The sequence below is a fragment of the Macrotis lagotis genome, chromosome 1, assembly GCF_037893015.1.
Source record: "Macrotis lagotis isolate mMagLag1 chromosome 1, bilby.v1.9.chrom.fasta, whole genome shotgun sequence".
In the NCBI taxonomy this organism is placed as follows: domain Eukaryota; kingdom Metazoa; phylum Chordata; class Mammalia; order Peramelemorphia; family Peramelidae; genus Macrotis; species Macrotis lagotis.
The window spans coordinates 161,091,748-161,110,864 of record NC_133658.1 but is presented as its reverse complement, the minus strand read 5'-3'; the positions used below and the strand labels follow the sequence as shown (position 1 = coordinate 161,110,864).

Genomic DNA, 19,117 nt, shown 5'->3' with positions numbered 1-19,117 from the left:
CCCAAGGACTTCAAAAAGCACTCCCTGCTTGAGCAAATATCCATGTGCCTAAGAGAAATAAGATTCTAACCTGTTTTCTTATGAGCTGAGGAAGAGAGTTGTCTTAAAACAACTAAGAGATTCCCTGGGAAGCTATGTTCTTCTCCATCTCTGGTGCTTAACCCTTTAAAAAATTCCCATATTCTTACCAAATCAATTAAAAAGAGAAAATATGAAATTTTCCCCCCTAACACAGTCATTCAAAAGAAAATATCTTTCCTTAGTAGTTCTCCTAATACTCAAAGCATGAGAATAGTAAAGGTTATATTGATATCTATATAAACATATAGATATATAAATATATGATGCATATAAATGCAATTACACAAAGAATTATTTCATTTTTACCATTAAAGCATCAGCTCCAGTAAGTCCTACCAGAAAGAAAAGACTGAGTAAGAGTCTAGAGCTAGTTTGAGGACTGGTCTAGCCAAGCTCAGCAAGGCTTAGCTCAAAGAGTTGAATACAAGATGACAAAATGTTTGAACATAGAACTACCTGCTAAGTATATATGGTAGGGATTATGAGATGAAAGACATAACACTACTATTGAAGTTATGATGTACACACACAGAGACACATACATACACACACAAAGAAAAATACTGCTAGCATTCTTCATTGCCAATGAGAAATAAAGCTATTTTTATATAATTGATGCCTTTGTTTTTCACTTCTAAAGATATGTCTCCCCACCCCCCCCCCCCCCAATCCAGCAAGTCTTTCTTTGGAGCAAGGATTCTAAAGAAAAGAGGAAAGGCAAGAAAAGCAGTTCAGAAAAACCAGAAGCTGATTTGTTAGCCAGTTTGTTTTTCTTTTCCTTCACTTTGATTGATCAGAATTTTCAGTTCTCAAATGGACCCACTGCCAAGCAAAAGGAATTAATAGTTTCACTCCCATACCCACCACAAAATACAATCATGTGATTAGAAATAATTGAAAAACAACCACTTATGAAAATTTTCCATAGTCTCCTTTCCTTATAGAATTGGTGTAAAGATGGAGGATTGGGTAAGGATAGGACAATATTAGAATTCCAGTATTAAGAAAAACATAACACACAAAATTATTTTTTTCTTTCATGAAAACCCTCCTCATATGACCTCTTGGAGACAGGCTTAACCCTGGACTTGAAGAGTCAGCACTGGCTAGCCCTTAATAATTTAAAGAGGTTCCAAGGACAAGTTCTTTAGTGCTTAAGCATTGCTAGACACTATGTAAATATCATGTCATTTTATCCTTAGAGACCTTGGGAAGCTACTCATTCTCGGTCACTTTTGCTGGATTTTCATCTAGGTCATATTCATTAACCTTCAGTGTTCCCCAAGACTCTAACTTGGGCACTCTTCTCTGTTTATTGCTTGTTGATCCCCTCTGCTCCCATGGGATTTAATTATTGTCTGCATATGGATAATTCTCAAACCTATTTGTCCACTTTAACTTCTCTCCTGGCCTTATCTCATATCTACAACTGCCTACTGGACAGCACAAACTAGCTGTCCCATAGTCACTTTAAATTCGACAGGCTCCAAACTGAACTCATTCTTCTTTCCCCAAGCCCTCCTTTCTTCTAAACTTTCCTATTATTATCAAAGGTATCATCATTCACCCAGCTACCCAACAATCTAGGTGATATCTTGAGTCATCACTCTCTTTCACCTCCCAAATTCTATCTGCTAGCAAGTCCTATTGGTTCTACATTCATAAAATTACTCATATATACACACCCTCTTCTCTCCTGACATTGCCACCACCCTGTTATAGTCTCTCATCACTTCATTCATATCTGTCTTCTGGTTGGCCTCCCTGCCTCAACTATATCCTCACTCAGCTATATCCTTCTCAGTTGTCAAAATGATCTTCTTAAAGAACAAGTCTGGCAATGCCAATCCCAACCACCCCACTCCATTTAGCAAACTCCAGTAGTTCCCTATCACTTCCAGGATAAAATCTACTGCTTTTTTAAAAGTCTCTGGCCCCATTCCTATCTTTATACCTTACTCCCTCCATGTAATCCTACAATGCTATGACACTGGCATCCTTGCTGTTCCTTAAACTAGACATTCTATCTTCTAGGTCTGGGCATATTCCCTAGGGGTTCCTCATGATTGGAACACTCTCTCTCTCTCTCTCTCTCTCTCTCTCTCTCTCTCTCTCTCTCTCTCTCTCTCTCTCCCTCTCTCTCCCCTTGGCTTTCCTGGCTTCCTTCATATCCCACCTAACCCCCCCCAATTTCCTGATTCCCCTTAATACTACTTTTCATCTGTAATGAACTCTAATTTGTCTTGCTATGTCTTGTTTGTACATAGCTGTATATCTGTTGTCTCCCCTAACCAACTGGAAATTCTCTGGGAACAGAGATTATCTTTTTGTCTGTCTCTGCATTTCCCAACACTTAGCACATTGCCTAACATATAGGAGGTACTTAATAAATGCTAGTGTCTTGACACTAAACAGAGGTCCACAGAGTTTACCAAACTACCAGAGGGGTCCATGACAAGACAAATTTAAAAAATCCTAGATTCAACCAGCTGTGAGATGCCTTTCAGATTTAAATTTATAATAGTCCTAAGCTACAAAAATAGTTCAAATTTAGGCTCTCAATCAAAAAATTCAATGGATCAATAAATATTTATTTAAGCTCTCTTCTAAAAGCTGAATCTTATTAAAAATGTAATTGGGAAATATTTAACAAAATAAATAAAAATACAAGACAACAGAGTCAATATTAATTTGTGCTTTTCTAAGTCAATATACTGGCACAGTGATCCATCTCTATATGAGTTTGACCAACACTGCTGTAGAGAGCTCTGAATTCAAAAGAGTGGCCCTCTCTGTGGACACTTAATAGTTGCATGACCTTAGGCAAGGCACTTCTGGTCTTCAGCTTAATCATCTGGAAAGTAAGGGAGTTGGACTAGATGTTTAGGAGGTCCCTCTCCAGTTTCAGATCTCAGTTCTCATGGACATTTTCTCTTTTCTACTTAAAAAATGTTAGTGAAAATTAAAAGCTCTGCATTTCAGGTTCATTCTTACATTGTCAATCAGCCTCCCAGATTCCTCATGAACAAAGATCAGATATCTCATAGTTACAGATGTTACTGATGACCTGAGAATTTTCACCTAAAGGCTAAAATCCTTCTAGTTTAGCTGATAATATTTACCTGGTGATATGGCCAGTGGTTGATAGGTTTGATGGGAGTGGAAGATCCAGGGACTGAACAGGGCCCATGATTGAAGACCCCAAGCTGGAACTCTTTAAAACTAACTCTGCCATCACCATCTTGGTCCAGTTTGTTAAACAAATCCTCGAGTTCCTATAGAAAAGACATTGAAAATCAGACTTAGGAACATGATCTCTGTGTGTTACAGTCAAATTTATCTGAGTAACTCCAGGATGTCTTTTCTCCTCTCTCTTCCAACCCAGGTAGTAACACTGAGAGCTATTTCCACAAATCAAAATGAGGCCTGCTGAGTTTGCACCATTACACAAAACTTTTAGAAACTTCTTGTAACAGGCAATTTTTGTGTCACAGTAAGTAAACTTGCTCTACTTTTAATGGAAAGACTGATTGCTTGCTTCCTTTTTTACATAGGAAATTTCTCAAAAGTAATTCCTTTTAAAACAATATTTATTTATTTTGAACTCAAATACAAAAAGAACATTTCCATGTACACAGTACAACATTAAAAGAGGATTCAGGATAAAATCATAAATTTCCATTTTACACTATTTGCTTAAAAAAGACTATATAATACCACACTTCATTTTGAAAGCTATCATGATTTTCTGTGCTTCATTCTAAGTTTCTCTGCAGGGGCAGCTAGGTGGCGTAAGGGGCAGCTAGGTGGCGTAGTGAATAAAGCACTGGCCTTGGAGTCAGGACTACCTGGGTTCAAATCCGGTCTCAGACACTTAATAATTACCTAGCTGTATGGCCCTGGGCAAGCCACTTAACCCCGTTTGCCTTGCAAAAACCTAAAAAAAAAGTTGTATGTGTAAGTTTCTCTGCTATGCCACATTTTTTCCTCCTTTCCTCCCTACCCTGCCCTTCAGAAGGTTACCATTATTGGTGGAGCTGTGAACACATTCAGCCTTTCTGGAGAGCAATCTGGAATTCCCAAAGGGCAACAAAAATGTGCATACCCGTGCATACCCTTTGATCCAGCAATACCACTACTGGGTCTACACCCTGAAGAGATTATGAAAAAAAAGATATAAACATCACTTGTACAAAAATATTCATAGCAGCCCTCTTTGTGGTGGCAAAGAATTGAAAATTGAGTGAATGTCCTTCAAATGGGGAATGGGTTTTTTTTTTTTTTTTAGATTTTTCAAGGCAATGGGGTTAAGTGGCTTGCCCAGGGCCACACAGCTAGGTAATATGAAGTGTCTGAGGTCGGATGTGCCTCCTGACTCCAAGACCTCCAAGACCAGTGCTCTATCCACTGCGCCACCGAGCCACCCCTTGGGGAATGGTTTAATAAACTGGAATATGTATGTGATGGAAAACTATTGTTCTATTGGAAACCAGGAGGGATGGGAATTCAGGGAAACCTGGAAAGATTTGTATGAACTGATGCTGAGCGAGATGAGCAGAAACAGAAGAACATTGTACACCCTAACAGCAACATGGGGGGATGGTCAACCTTAATGGAATTGCTCATTCCATCAGTGCAACAATCAGGCACAATTTTGGGCTGTCTGTGATGAAGAATATCATCTGTATCCAGAGAAAGAAGTGTGGAGTTTGAACAAGGACCAAAGACTATTATCTTGAATTTTTAAAAAAAGTTATCTTATTATGTAATGTTGCTATCTCTTATACTTTATTTTTTTCCTTAAGGATATGATTTCTCTCTCATCACATTCATCTTAGATCAGTGTACACCATGGAAACAATGTAAAGACTAACAGAATGCCTTCTGTGGGGGGTGGGGGAGGGAAGCAAGGATAGAGGGAGAAAAATAAATTAAATTAAATTACATTTAAAAAGATTACCATTAGACACAAATATGTGTAAAATATGTAAAACCATACAATAGATAATTCTATTTATCAGTTCTTTCTCTGGATGTGAATAATATCTTCCTTTCTAGGTCCTTTGTAATTGATTTGGATATTTATAATACTCGAAATGACGTAATTGTTCAAATTTGCTTTGGGAACAATATTGCTATGACTGTGTACACTATTCTCTTGGTTCTGCTTATGTCACTCTTCATTATTTCATGTAACTCTTTCCATATTAAAAGGAATTTGAATATTTCAAGAATCCAGTGATGTATTTGTAAATAATAGCAGAGAGCCTATTTTAGAATTTCTTACCTCTTTTTCAAGTTCCTGCAGACCGATGTTCTTACAGACTGTTGCCAATTCTTCCTCGTCAAGATAACCACTGCTCCCAACTCCAAGTTCTTCCCAGATTTCCCGGACATGGTTCTCATTTACATCTAAGGAAGCATTGGGAGAATTGGGGGAATTCTCAAATATCTCAGAATTCCAGGTTTGACCTATAAATCAAAGGGAAATAAAAGGATCTTGGTAAATATTTGAGAAATTTTTAAAATGTAAGAAAAACAAACTTTCTCACTGAGAGCCAAAGAGTTACCAAAATATTCAGAACAACTTTTGGGGGGGAGGGGAATTAGCAAACAAATGGAAACAAAATTGAGTTCTCATTGACTAAGAAAAGATGGAACAAAACAGAGCAGATAAATATTACAGAATATTATCACAATGCAAGAGGTGAATATGAAAATGAAAAGTACAGAGAAACTTGATCAGACCTGTATGAATGATGTGGAGCCACAAAAAAATAGTATATATAACCACAGGAATGTAAAAGAAAATTACACTTAAAAAAATTGAGAATCTTGATCAGTACAAGGAGACCAATTCTGATTCCAACAGAATGATCATAAAATATATCTCCCCTCTTCTCAATACAAAAGTGGTGGACTATAGGAAATCTATATATCATGTTTGTTTCTTCATACAAACACCGCTTTGAAGAGCAGTCATGTGAGCTCAGACAATGCCTGGTCAGTGAAACAAGAACAGAGGTAGCATTCCAAACTATTGGCTTCCAGGCCCCACTTCTGCCTGAGTGATCTGAATGTGTCCAATGATGGTACTTCATGATCTGAGTTATTTGGATAGGCTGGGTTGGATTAAGAATATTAAAGCTGCTAGCCACAGATATATGCACCATAGCATTAGAATATCCCTTTGAATCAGATTTCTGCTGACAGTCATCTTGAGGAAATAAGGATGTCTACAGATTTTGCTTCACTGTTCTTCTCAGAGCATTTAGATAAATCTATCTCCCTTTAAATGTAGTATAACCACTATACTTGAGGCAGAAATTTCTGTGTATAATATCAATTCTTTAGTCAAAAGATCTCAGCAGGGGCATCTAGGTGGTGAAGTGGATAGAGCACCAGCCCTGGAGTCAAGAGAACCTGAGTTCAAATACAGCTTCAGACACTTAATAATTACCTAGCTTTTGTGACCTTGGGCAAGTCACTTAACCCCATTGCCTTGCAAAACAAAACAAAACAAAAAATCTCAGCAGCTTGAGGTATACAGGTTTTCCCTTATCCATTGCATCCTATAAAAGACCCTAAAATAATCTTCCTTAAAAACCACTTTCCTGAAATCCCTCCTAGACTCCAAAAACTTCAATGGTTTCCTATTTTATGGAACAGCTGTCCAAAATGTGGCCCCCAGAGCAATCCACTGTGGGTTTACTGAATGATCTAGTAAACAAAGCCAGGCTATCACAGAGCTCTTACTAAAATAGCAAATCAAAATATATTGTCTATTTTTCAATAAAAACTTTTTTTTTAGATTTTTCAAGGCAATGGGGTTAAGTGGCTTGCCCAAGGCCACACAGCTAGGTAATTATTAAGTGTCTGAGGTCGGGTTTAATAAAAACTTTAAAAGTAAAGTAGGATAGCCCTGTTATATCTCTTAATGTTTTCTGCCTATCTTTCAAAGTACTCCATAAATAGTTCATGCTACCTATCTAACCTTATTTTCATGTTCTAATAAGCTCCCTTCCAATTTATTTATTTATTTTTAAATTCAACAAAATGTTTAATGAGCAAATATGAAACTGGAGGGGCAGGGGGGGGGCGAGAACAACATCTCTACTACATAAGAAACCACCACCGGTGGGCGGGGTCCCGGGCAGGCGGGGTGGGGGCTGCATGGTCACGGGCAGGGCGGGAGAACAAAATTGAAAAAGTTTTGGCCATAAAATATAAACACGCTACCATCCCACCCCCCACGCCCTCCCCATCCCCATCCCCCTACAGTGAGTTTGTGTGTGTGTGTGTGTGTGTGTGTGTGTGTGTGTGTGTGTGTGTGTCTGCATGTATGTGTGTGCGCGTGTGTCCGCTCCCCAGCGCCTCAGCCCCCCAGCCTTCGGCCTCGGGGCGCCTCTTCCTCCTCTCCTGGCCGGGGACTGGGGGGGGAAGGGAGGGGGGCCCCCCCGGACGGCTCCGCCCCTGCCCCGGCCCCCCTCCCAGGCTGCTTCTACCAGAAGTCCCGGCGATGGTAGGAGTCGGGGTCGCAGTACTTCGTCACAACCACCCTGTTGGCGAACTTGCAGCCTGTCAGGCCCTGCATCGCCTTCTGACAGTTGAACACCAATGTGAACTCCACGAAGATCTTGCCGCAGCTGGGGACCTCCACGCCGTCCACGGGCCGGGGGATCTCGATGGACTTGACCACCCCGTACTTGCTGCACTCGCGGACGTCCTCCATGATCTTCTCGTACTCCTCGTCGTCCAGCAGCTCCTCGGGGAACACCATGTTCATGAGGCACAGCACCTCCGTGGGGTGGCCGCCCATCTGCACCTGCGAGCTCATCAGGCCCGGGACCTTCAGCTCACCGGCGTCTGGTTTATCGTGCTCGAAGGGCTCACCAGCGTTGCGTTCTTGGCTCCCACACTAGCCCTCTGTACCAGTAGCTTCTTATCCCCCAGTTGCATCCCGTTCAGCCCCGCGATGGCCTGGTCCGTGAAGTTGATGTCCACGTACTCACAGAAGACGTAGCCCTTGGAGAGGCCCGTGGCACTGTCTTTGACCAAGTTAAAGGCTTTGAGAGGCCCAAACGAAGTCAGCAGTTCCTTTACCTGATCGTCATTAAGGTAGTTGGGGAGTCCCCCAATGAACAGCTTGTGAGCAGAATCGGGGACCACGGTGGACACGACACCTGGCACATAGACAGAGGGGTTTTCAGACATGCCGGGCAGAGGCTGGTAGTCATGGGGCCTTCAGATCTTGAGCAATTGGCCCTGGAAGATGATGCCATCAAAGGCCATGGCCTCAGTCGTCGTCCACTGACCGGAAGTCTAGGAAGGCAAAGTTCTTATCCTGGTTAAACTGCACGGCCAAGACCGGGTTACCAAGACGCATCTGGGTGTTGAAGAAATCCATCATGGCTTCCTCTGTGATGCCAAAGGGGATGTTGCCAACATAGAGTCGACGGGCCTGCCGGGTCATCTGGCTCCCAACCAGGGGCACAGGTGTGGGAGTCACTGCCAGACCATCGGGGGTCATGGTCAGAAGGAGGGCGGTGGCTGGAATTTGACCGGCAGCTTGCATTGCTTTGTATTGCATGGGGATGATGTGCTCCAAGCCAGGTGGTGGGACATCCCAGTATTAACGAATCTTCTTTTTCTTCTCATGAGGAGTAGAACGAATTACTCCACCATGTTCCTCTTTAGCAGCTCTGGTCAAAGGTTTGCTGCGCCGCCTCCGGTCCGGAGAAGCACTGCGCTGGTTACGGCGATCTCGGCTGCGGCTGCGCTTATGATGCAAGTTCTCTTTGTCTCGTTCCTGCTTATTCTCGTTGAGCTGCCACTCAAACTCATTGAAGACGGACATGCTGCCCCAGCCCGAGCTCGCGCCTTCTCCCCGTCCCATCCCCCCGCCTGGCCCAGCCTGACCTGCCTCGCCTGCCCTTGGCACCACCTCCCTTCCACTTTATTTAGATTAGTCTGTTTACTGTGTTAACAACATGCCAATACCAACTCCTTCTATGTTTCCACTCATGTTGTTCCTCCCATCAGAACATTACCTTGACCCGTCCTGTCTTGCTAAATCCTATACATCAATTAAGATTCAACTTTTTTTACTATTGTATTTCCACAGTGTATATAGCATGCAAAAAATAATCACCAAATAAATGTTTATTGAATTGAATTATAATCTGTATCAAATAATTTAAAAATTAATAATATACTAGCCTTCATTCTTTATAATTATTTCATGAATGTTACTCTTCTCTCCTTAGTTAGATTATAAGCTTCTTGAGGGGGAAAAAAATCAAGTTCTCTTTTCCTTTGGTTGACTAGTATATATATCTAGAAAACTTTTCATACAAATATATGCAAATCCTGCTAATATTGTCCCTTTGGTTAAATCAAATGGGCACAATAGATAGAGCTCAGCTTGGAGTCCGGAAAGTTCAAGTTCCTGAGTTCAAATATGGGCTCTGACATTTAATGGCTGTTTGACCCTGGGCAAGTAATTTAATCCTGTTTACATCAGTTTTCTCATCTGTAAAATGAGCAGAAGAAAATGGCAAGCCACTCCATTATCACAATCAAAAAAATAAAACCTCACATGGACTCACAAAGAGTCATAAACAACTAGGCAAACATTAAATGAACTTACTGCTCACTTATCTCATTCTGAAGTGTAGTTAGTGGAACAGGATTGCCTTGGTTTTCAAACTATGCAATAGTCAATTTATTATAAGTGATGCAATAAACCTTATTTTTACCTTGTGTTTCAAAAGTCTCATTCAGCGGTTCTTTAGCACTTTCAACTTCTTCATCTGACTTGAGACTCTGAAAAAATTAATAGACAAAGAGAATGTACAAGGGAATAGATTAAAGAGAAATGCGATGTTTACATTTCCACATATAGACAGTAAACAATTTGTTCTTACTGAGTCCCTTGTAATTTGTCTTTGATGTTTACCTTGTATTTCTCTAGGTTCTTATACATCAAATATTCTATTGTGTTCAGTTCTTTGCCACAAAATCCTGAAAGGCTGGCAATCCACTGTATGTTCTTTTTTTTTTTCAGGATTATGTTTAACTCTGCTGGGTATGATATTTCAGCCACAATCCCAATTCTCTTTTTTTATTGATGAAAGATTTTATTTTCAGTTTTACAAATTTACCCCAATTAGGGGTGGCTAGGTGGCATAGTGGATAGAGCACTGGCTCTGGAGCCAGTAGTACCTGAGTTCAAATACGGCCTCAGACACTTAATAATTACCTAGCTGTGTGGCCTTGGGCAAGCCACTTAACCCCATTGCCTTGCAAAAAAAAACCCTAGAAAAAAATTTACCCCAATTCTTGCTTCCCTCTCCCCACCCCCTACACCCCTGTTAGTCTTTACATTGTTTCCATGGTATGCACTGATCTAAGTTGAATGTGATAAGAGAAAAATTATATCCTTAAGGAAAAAAACTAAAGTATAAGAGATGGCAAAATTATATAATAAGATAATTTTTTTTTCTAAATTGAAGGTAATAGTCTTTGGTCTTTGTTCAAACTCTGCAGTTCTTTCTCTGGATTCAGATGCTATTCTCCATCACAGATAACCCAAAATTGTCCCTGATTGTTGCACTGATGGAATGAGCAAGTCCATCAAGGATGATAATCACCCCCATGCTATTGTTAGGGTGTTTTGGTTCTGCTCATCCTGCTCAGCAAATCCTTCATGCTTCCCTGAGTTTCCATCCCTCCTGGTTTCTTTCTTTTTTTGGGGGGGGGGGTTAATATTACTTTATTTATACATTACTAAAATATTGCTATTTAAGAGTAAACATAATACCCCCAAAAAATAAAGAACCTCATGAGAAATGAAGTAAAATAAAGAGAAAAAATGTGTTTCGCTCTATTTTCTGATACCATCAGCTCTGTCTCATGTGGATCACATTCTTTATCATAAGTCCATCACAGAAGTTAATTCCATATTTTTCCACAGTTGCTGTTGCTGATTGTAATTCCCTCCATTCATTTCTCTCCACTACCATATATCATATTTTTTCCTCTCCTTTCCCTCTTCGAAAATGTGCTGTAGAGTAGCTGAGTGGCACAGCGAACAGAGCACCAGCCCTCGGGCCAAGAGGCCCCAAGCCCACATATCACCATATAGACCCAGGAACCAGCAATTCCCGTGGTCCTGGATAGGTCACCCTATCCCAGCCCCTTGCAAAAAAGTAAAAAACGAAAATGTGCTATATCTGACTATTGTCTCCTATGATGTACCCTCTCCTCTATCAACCACATTACCCCCACTTCCCCCTGTCCCCCTTCTCTCCTTTTTAATCTAGATGCCTATACCCTATTGAGTGTGTATGCTGTTTCCTCTCTGAGCCATTTCTGATGAGAGTGAAGGTTCCCTCATTCCCCCTTGCCTTCCCCCTTCCATATTATTGCAAAAGCTCATTGAAAAAAATAATATATATCTTTTATATGAAATATCTTAGCCTAGTCCACCTCTCCTTTCTCTTACTCCCAGTACATTTCCCTTTTAGCCATTGACTCCATTTCTACAATCTATTATATTTTCAAATTCAGCTCTCTCCTGTGCTTCATCTATGAAAGCTCCTTCTACCTACTCTATTAAAAGACAAGGCTCAAATGAGTATTATCAGTATCATTTTTCTATGCAGGAATACATGCAGTTCATCATCATTAAGTCCCTCTTAATTTACCCTTCTCCTCCACTCTCTATGCTTCACCTGAGTCCTGGATTTGAAGGTCAAACTTTCTGTTCAGCTCTGGTCATTTCAAGAGGAACATTTGAAATTTCCCTGTTTCACTGAAAGTTCATCTTTTCCCCTGGAAGATGTTCAGTTTTGCTGGGTAGTTGCTTCTCAGTTGCATTCCAAGCTTTTGCCTTCTGGAATATTATATCCCAAGCCCTATAAGCCCTTAATGTAGCTGCTGCTAAGTCCTGTGTGACCCTGACTGCAGCTCCACGATATTTGAATTGTGTCCTTCTGGCTGCTTGTAATATTTTTTTCTTTGACTTGGGAGTTCTGGAACTTGGCTATAATATTCCTGGGAGCTGGTTTTTTTGAAATCTTTTTCCGGGAGAGATCAGTGAATTCCCTCAATTTCTATTTTGCCCTCTGCTTCTAGGATATCAGGGCAATTTTCCTGTAGAAATTCTTTAAAAATGAGGTCAAGGCTCTTTTTCTGATCATGACTTTCAGATAGCCCAATAATTTTTAAATTATCTTTTCTGAATCTGTTTTCCAGATCAATTGTTTTTTTCAATGAGATGTTTCACAGTTTCTTCTAATTTTTCATTCTTTTGGTGTTGAAGTATTGCATCTTGATTTCTCATAAAGTCATCATCTTCCTTTAGCTCTATTCTACATCTGAAGGATTGGTTTCCTCAGAGAGCTTTCTTATTTCCTTTCCCATCTGGCCAGTTCTGTTTTTTATAGCATTCTTCTCCTCAGTAATTTTTTGAACTGTTTTATCCATTTGACCTATTCTGGTTTTTAGTATGCTATTTCCTTCAACATTTCTTTGGATCTCTTTGACTAAGCTTTGTTTTCATGTTTTTCCTGCATTTCTCTCATTTCTTTTCCCCATTTTTCTTCTATCTCCCTTACTTGATTTTCAAAATCTTTTTTGAGCTCTGTCATGGCCTGAGCCCAATTTCTATTTTTCTTGGAGTCTTTAGATGCAGAAGTTTGTACTTCTTCATCTTCAGATTAAGTATTTTAATCCTCCTTGGGAATCATAGACAAAGTAATTGTCTATATTCAGGTTCCTTTTTTTTCTGTTTACTCATTTCCCCAACCTGTGCCTGGTTTTGGGGTGCTTCTTGAGCTTTTGAGTTTTATTGGGACACCCCCACAAGGACCTCAGTGTGTGAGGCTCTGACTGCTCTCCTGGTCTGTGAATGACCATAAGTGTACCCCACTGCCATGGGGCTGGGAGGGGGTCCTTGTTCTATTGGGGGGGGCCTAGACTGCGATCAGGATCTGAATGTGGTCAGAGCCCCAGAGTCCTGTTCCAGAGACAGATGATAGACCTCAGAAGTCTCTCTCCACTACCTTAACTTCAGTAGGCTGAGCACTCAGGGCGCTACTGCCTAGAGGCTCCTGATTGCCAGCTCCATGGGCCTGCTTCCATTTCCTAGATCCGGGCTGCTACAGCCATGAAAACCAGTCAAGGGCCTGGATTTGGCTCTCACTCTGGCAGAGGTCTCCCTGCTGATCGAAATTGTACTTGGTGCTCCCTGGGGTGCCATGGGGCTGTTCCCAGGAGGCTGAAGTTTCTTCACTCTGGTGGGATCACCCCCTAACCCTGTGGAACAGTTTTTCCACTATTTTCCAGGTTACCTTGGGTTGGAGAATTGCCTCACTGGATCTTTCTGTGGGATCAGTCTCTCAAAAATTTAGTTAGAGTCATAATTTTAAGATTTTTGAAATATTTTGGAGAGAGCACCTAGGAGAGGCTCTTCTCCTGCTGCCATCTTGGCTCCACCCCCCCACAATCCCAATTCTTTTTACTCTTCCATATGCTGTGTTCCAAGACCTATGATATTTTAAAGTAGCCACTAGTAGGTTTTATGTAATTTTAATTGTAGTTTTGCCATCTTTGAATTTTTTTTTTTGCTCAATTCTAATTTTCAAATAGTCATTTTCTTAAAATTCTGGATATCTTTTCCCAATTGGTTTACTTTTCTTAATTTTCATGGTTTTTCTTAGATTGTTCTCATTTTCTTTTTTAGTTTTTCCTCAGTCTCTCTTATTGGATTTTTAAAATCTTTTTTGAGTTCCCTATGAATTTTTTATGAGCAAGTACTCATTTGATTTACTCTTTGGGGTAGAAAAAACTATTTTTCTTCAGCATTTTCCTCTATTCGCATAGTAACTACCTGTGATTGGGTTCCTTCTCCTTTGCCTATTCCTTTAAAAATTTTTTTACCAGATTATTCTTATATTCACCTCCAGTCCTGCAGAGTGTGGGATGGTGCTTCTAGTCTCCAGTTCTTTGTCCTGGGGCTAACTTCCCCACTCCTTTCACCTTTCAAGCCACAACTAGGCCCCTCAGCACATTGTGTTGGATTATTTTACTCCCAGAAACCGCCCCCCCCCCTGGTCTGGAACCAAGACCAGAAACTTAATTTTATTTTACATATCCACAACCAGCAGTTGTACCACAGCCTCTGTACTCATTGGATCTGTGCAGGTTCCTTCCTGACCAAGACTGTATCTCACCATCACAGCTGGGCCTAGTGATCCTTATCAGCAAGGGTGCCCTCTCCCCCCCTTCCCCTTCTCAGACAACTGACTTCCCACACTGTCCAGGAGGTGAAAATTCCATGAATACTAACTTCCAACTCAGTTGCTACTAGGGTTCGCTTCTTGCTGTTTCAGGGAGCTAGCCTGGAGTTGTTAACACTTCCCTCAGTCACTCAGTCCTGGAAGAAATATTGTTCTGCCACAATTTTTGTTTGTTTTTGCCACTGTACTTTCACTCTGAGGTATTTTTTTGACTTGTTACTTTTTTGGTCTTGGAGAGCTTGGAATTCTCTGACCTATTCCAACCATCTATCCAGAATCCACTGTCTTTCATTCTTTTTTTTTTTTAATCTTGATTATATTTTTTTCTAGTTAATATTTCTTACACTCTTACCTTCATCCACTGCTGGAATCAGAATAAATCTAGTTAATAAAATACAATCTATATTTTCAGTATACTCATAGTCCTATGTTAATTCCCTCAGGGACATCTTAATCTAGTGCTCTTCTCACTCTACCACAATGCCCTTAGCTGGATCAATATATGATGGCCAAATAGGACAGACAATTCAGTAGATTTGGGAGGATCTGAATAATCTACTATCAGTTATAAAGTCATCATAAAGTTATCAAAGTCAGTGATAAATGTCTGGTGTCCATCCAGAAAATTGGAAGTACATGCTCTCATTCAGTCCCTTATATTCTAAAATTACTTTCTGTGAAGCTGTAACCACCAGGAATTTCCCCACTCCCAGTCCCTTCCCCCACTTTTTCAGCACATGAGGTTTCATTGTGGGTCCAGTTATTCTATGGTGAAAATAATCCTAAAATGAAGTGGAGGCAATTCACAGCAAAACTTTCACTGTCTCCCTGATCCCTACTCTTTACTGGGAGCCAGTGGCTACTGTGACATCACCAATGGTATCACTAAGGCAGGATTAGCTCAATATTGAGTAAATGAGAAAAGGAAGGTCTAGATAATGAAACCCACCTCAACACTCTCCAGAGAGGTTGAGCGCCTCAATGGGCTTTTCATATTGGCATTTATTTGCTGATCTTGCAAAAGCTTGATTTCAGTCTCTGGATCTTGTAGCTCAGGACGGGACCGACGACCATACCACTTGGCTCCATTCATGTACTTTGGCTGAACTTCATCTGGGACATCTAGGAAGAAAAATCAGGAAAGAAAAAAAAGAACCTTTGGGCCTATACATTCCCAAATAATGTCTATTAAAGTTCTCTTCTTAGGAAAGCAGCAAAATTTAAAAAACTTTCAAAATATGACATACACACCCCCAGGGGATCAACCCTTCAACATGATGTTATCTTGCTGTATTTTATTTTTTTAATTTTTTTTAAATTTATTTTTATTAAAGATATTATTTTAATTTTACAATTTTCCCCCATCTTAACTTCCCTCCCCCCCCACCCCCACAGAAAGCAATCTGTCAGTCTTTACTTTGTTTCCATGTTGTACCTTGATCCAAATTGGGTGTGTGAGAGAGAAATCATATCCTTAAAGAAGAGACAAGAAGTCCAAGAGGTATCTTACTGTATTTTAATAAATTCCCTGTAATCCTCAGAAAAAGAAAATGACTTTTATAACTTTAGAAGTTTGCCAACAGCTTACTATTCACTTTGTATTTTGCATTTACACATACATTTTAAAGCTAAATTTTGAGGCTATGAGATCTAGTGGAATAAAGGACAGGATTGGCACTAAAATATTGGTAACTTACTAATTAGCTCCTACAAATAGTTAAATAAATGCCTTTGAAACTTAACAGCAAGTATATCAGAAATGAGTTCAGGATTTGCTTTGGGGAGCTTCTGGTGACCCCTAGTGTAACTACCTCTAATTAATTTCAGCTAAAACTATGAGGGACAAAATTTGTTGTTGCTCCATTAGGTCCAATTCTTTGTGATATTTGAGATTTTTCTTGGCAAATATAATTGGTTTGCCATTTCCTTTTCTAGCTCATTTAATAAAGGAAGAACTGAGGCAAATAGGTTAACAGTTATCTGAGGCCAAATTTGAACTCAGGAAAAAGAATCTTCCTGATTCCAGGCCCAGCACTCTTATCCAACAAGCTACCTAGTTACCCCTGGCTAGACTTTACTCCAATTCAACTGCATACAATGCATACCACTACATACAATGCATACAACTGCATACAATGCATAAAATTGCATTCAGTGATATGGAATGGAGGAAGAACATCAGGAAAATGTAATGCTATCCATGAGGGAAAAGAATTTTACAGATCTGAGATAATAAGGAAACAATGGGGGGCACACTGAGGAATAGGGGCAAGGTAGGATAAAGAATTTGTTAGGAAGGAATCTTAACATATTTGTTCAGACATTTATCTAGCCTTCCTTATTATATGGGCAAGATCCTTATGATCACTAATCCAATAGTAACTTTATTTTCCCTGATGGGAAAATAAGTCAATTTGATAACTGACAGAATCATCATAAAAATATGAAAACCAGGTACTTTGAGAGATAAGTACCAGAATCAGGATCCAAACTCAGGACTCTGATCTCAGAGCTAATGCTCTTCTATTATGGAACATTGCCATGAAAAAAGGCAAAAAAGAGCTTCAAAGTGTTCATATAAAATTTCAGGATGTGGATATTTCACTTGGGGAATTAGGCAGTATTTCATGAAGGAGAAAAGGTCCTTGAAGCAGGAAACACATTTCAAAAGATAGAGGTATGAAGAGAGTGAATTACAAATATAGTAGGACCATCAATTCAAAGATGAGAGAGTATGGAATGAGAATGAAGAAGAGTTTAGTATTAATAATAATGTGTCAGAGTAATATGAAAAAAGACTGGTATGGCAGGTTATGCCATGTTACAGAAGGCCTTTATTACTTTTAAATCCATGATCTGTGTGACCTTCATTAAGTCATTTACTCTGTTGATGTTTTTATAACCCTACAGGAAACAAGAAATAACAGCTATCTAATGGCAACTGGATGTGATTTTGAATGCCAGGAAAAAAGATGGGTAGCTGATTATTTTCAAGTGTGGTGAAATTCTTTATGCTTATTTGGTTGTAGAAGTTCCTTAGATGAGTAAGAGGAAGTGTAAATAAAAACAAATCAGGTGTGAAGTGGGAAGCTGAAGTAGGAGGCCCATGGGAAAGAAAGCTGAAGACAATGTTATGCAATGTCTTTGTCAATCAACAAATAAACTGGGGAATTAGACTTGTTAGGCAATCTACTTTTCTTAATACTTTTGATTCATATAATGAATCTAAACTCATTTCTAAAGCTTAAAGTATTAGTACTTCTGCAACAGGAAAATAATCTACTATCTAAACACAGCACATGGCAAGTCAGGTTTTTGGGGTTTTTTTTACACTTTTCAGTTTCAATTTTCTTACCTTAATTTCATTTCCTTGCTCCTGGTGAATTCATTCTCTAGCCCTACCCACTCTTTCCAGTCCAACAATTATTTTCTATGATAATCAGTTGCCCAGAAAAACCTACATATTTTCCATAGTATTTCACACTTGATCTCCTTAGAATACAAAAGAAAAATATCACCTCCCTCTTTCATGACCAGATGGCTTTTTTTTAAAGAATATTTATTTCACACATTTTACAGGCAAAAACAAAAATCAGGGTTTGGAAGGGCCATGATTTTCTCCAAAATTGTACAATGAGGAAATATCAGACCCAGCAATCAAACTTGGATACTCCGACTCTTAATTCCAGTTCTGATGCCACTGTACCATATCAGATTTGGAACTCTATTAGTGGTAAAAGCCAACCATAAACAGGAAATGATCAAGGTATTGTTTGCTTAACTCTTCCTATGTTTACTTCACAGCTACTTATGTTGTATAATTCAATAGTGAAAAGATCAGAACATGGCCAGATGTTTTTTGAAAAATGTGGGGAGACAAGTGTTGGGCTCAAGTATGAGAAGACATAGCTTAAAATCCTATGTTTCTTGATAGTTGCATAAATTTAAGGCCAAACACAACTTATCAGTGACTTGATTTCTTTATTCCTAAAATGAAGGATTTGGACAAGATGAGTTCTAAGGCCTCTTTAAGCGCCGAACCAGTATTTTCACATATGTATATGTGAAAATACTGGTATTTATATGTATGTATTTGTAAGTGTGTGTATATATATATATATATGTATATATGTGCATATGTATATATGTATATATATATATAAAATTTTACTGTGCATGATCACATAGTTAAATAGAGAAAGAATAAGCCATAGAGAAAGAGATAATTCTACCATATTCTAGATTGTTAGATTATAATTGAATTTTAAATCTGGAAAGGACCACAGAGACCATCACATATCCTTCATTGGACATATTAGGAAACCACAGAAAAGGATGCAATAAAGGAAGGAAATTGAGAAGAAAAGAAAAAAGGAAGGGAAGGAGGGAAGGAAGGAAGGAAGGAGGGAAGAAGAGAGCAAAGAAGAAAAGGAACAAAAGGGACAAATGAACTCCTTTGTCACATAAGTACAGTTAAGCAAAAAAATTCCCATATTAATCAGGTTCAAAAATAAATTTATTTTCCATTAATCTGGCCCTTTTCCATTTATGACGTATTCATTTGAGTATATGTGTAGTAGCTATGTACATGAATATATATGTAATATAACATATAATGTTTCCTGGGGCAGAATGTTAGACTTGGAGTCAAGAAAAGCTTGGATTCTAATCTCTCCTCTGATACTTACTAGCTATCTCTCAGCTTCAGTTTCCCTAACTGTAAAAGAAGAATA

The 19,117-nt window shown here is 39.3% G+C and overlaps 1 protein-coding gene and 1 pseudogene across 5 annotated transcripts in view; both read right to left on the bottom strand.

The window, feature by feature from the left end:
• Positions 1–19,117, bottom strand: part of NINL (ninein like) — a 205,954-nt gene that overhangs the window by 96,254 nt on the left and 90,583 nt on the right. For all 5 annotated transcript variants that reach the window (XM_074209293.1, XM_074209291.1, XM_074209290.1 and 2 more), the window contains exons 5-8: positions 15,334–15,506; positions 9,840–9,906; positions 5,369–5,553; positions 3,204–3,356 (exon numbers count right to left, since the gene is read on the bottom strand). In XM_074209293.1, coding sequence (XP_074065394.1) covers positions 3,204–3,356; positions 5,369–5,553; positions 9,840–9,906; positions 15,334–15,506 — 578 coding nt within the window. The remainder of the gene's footprint in view (positions 1–3,203; positions 3,357–5,368; positions 5,554–9,839; positions 9,907–15,333; positions 15,507–19,117) is intronic.
• LOC141514582 (splicing factor U2AF 65 kDa subunit pseudogene) lies at positions 7,583–8,938 on the bottom strand (annotated as a pseudogene).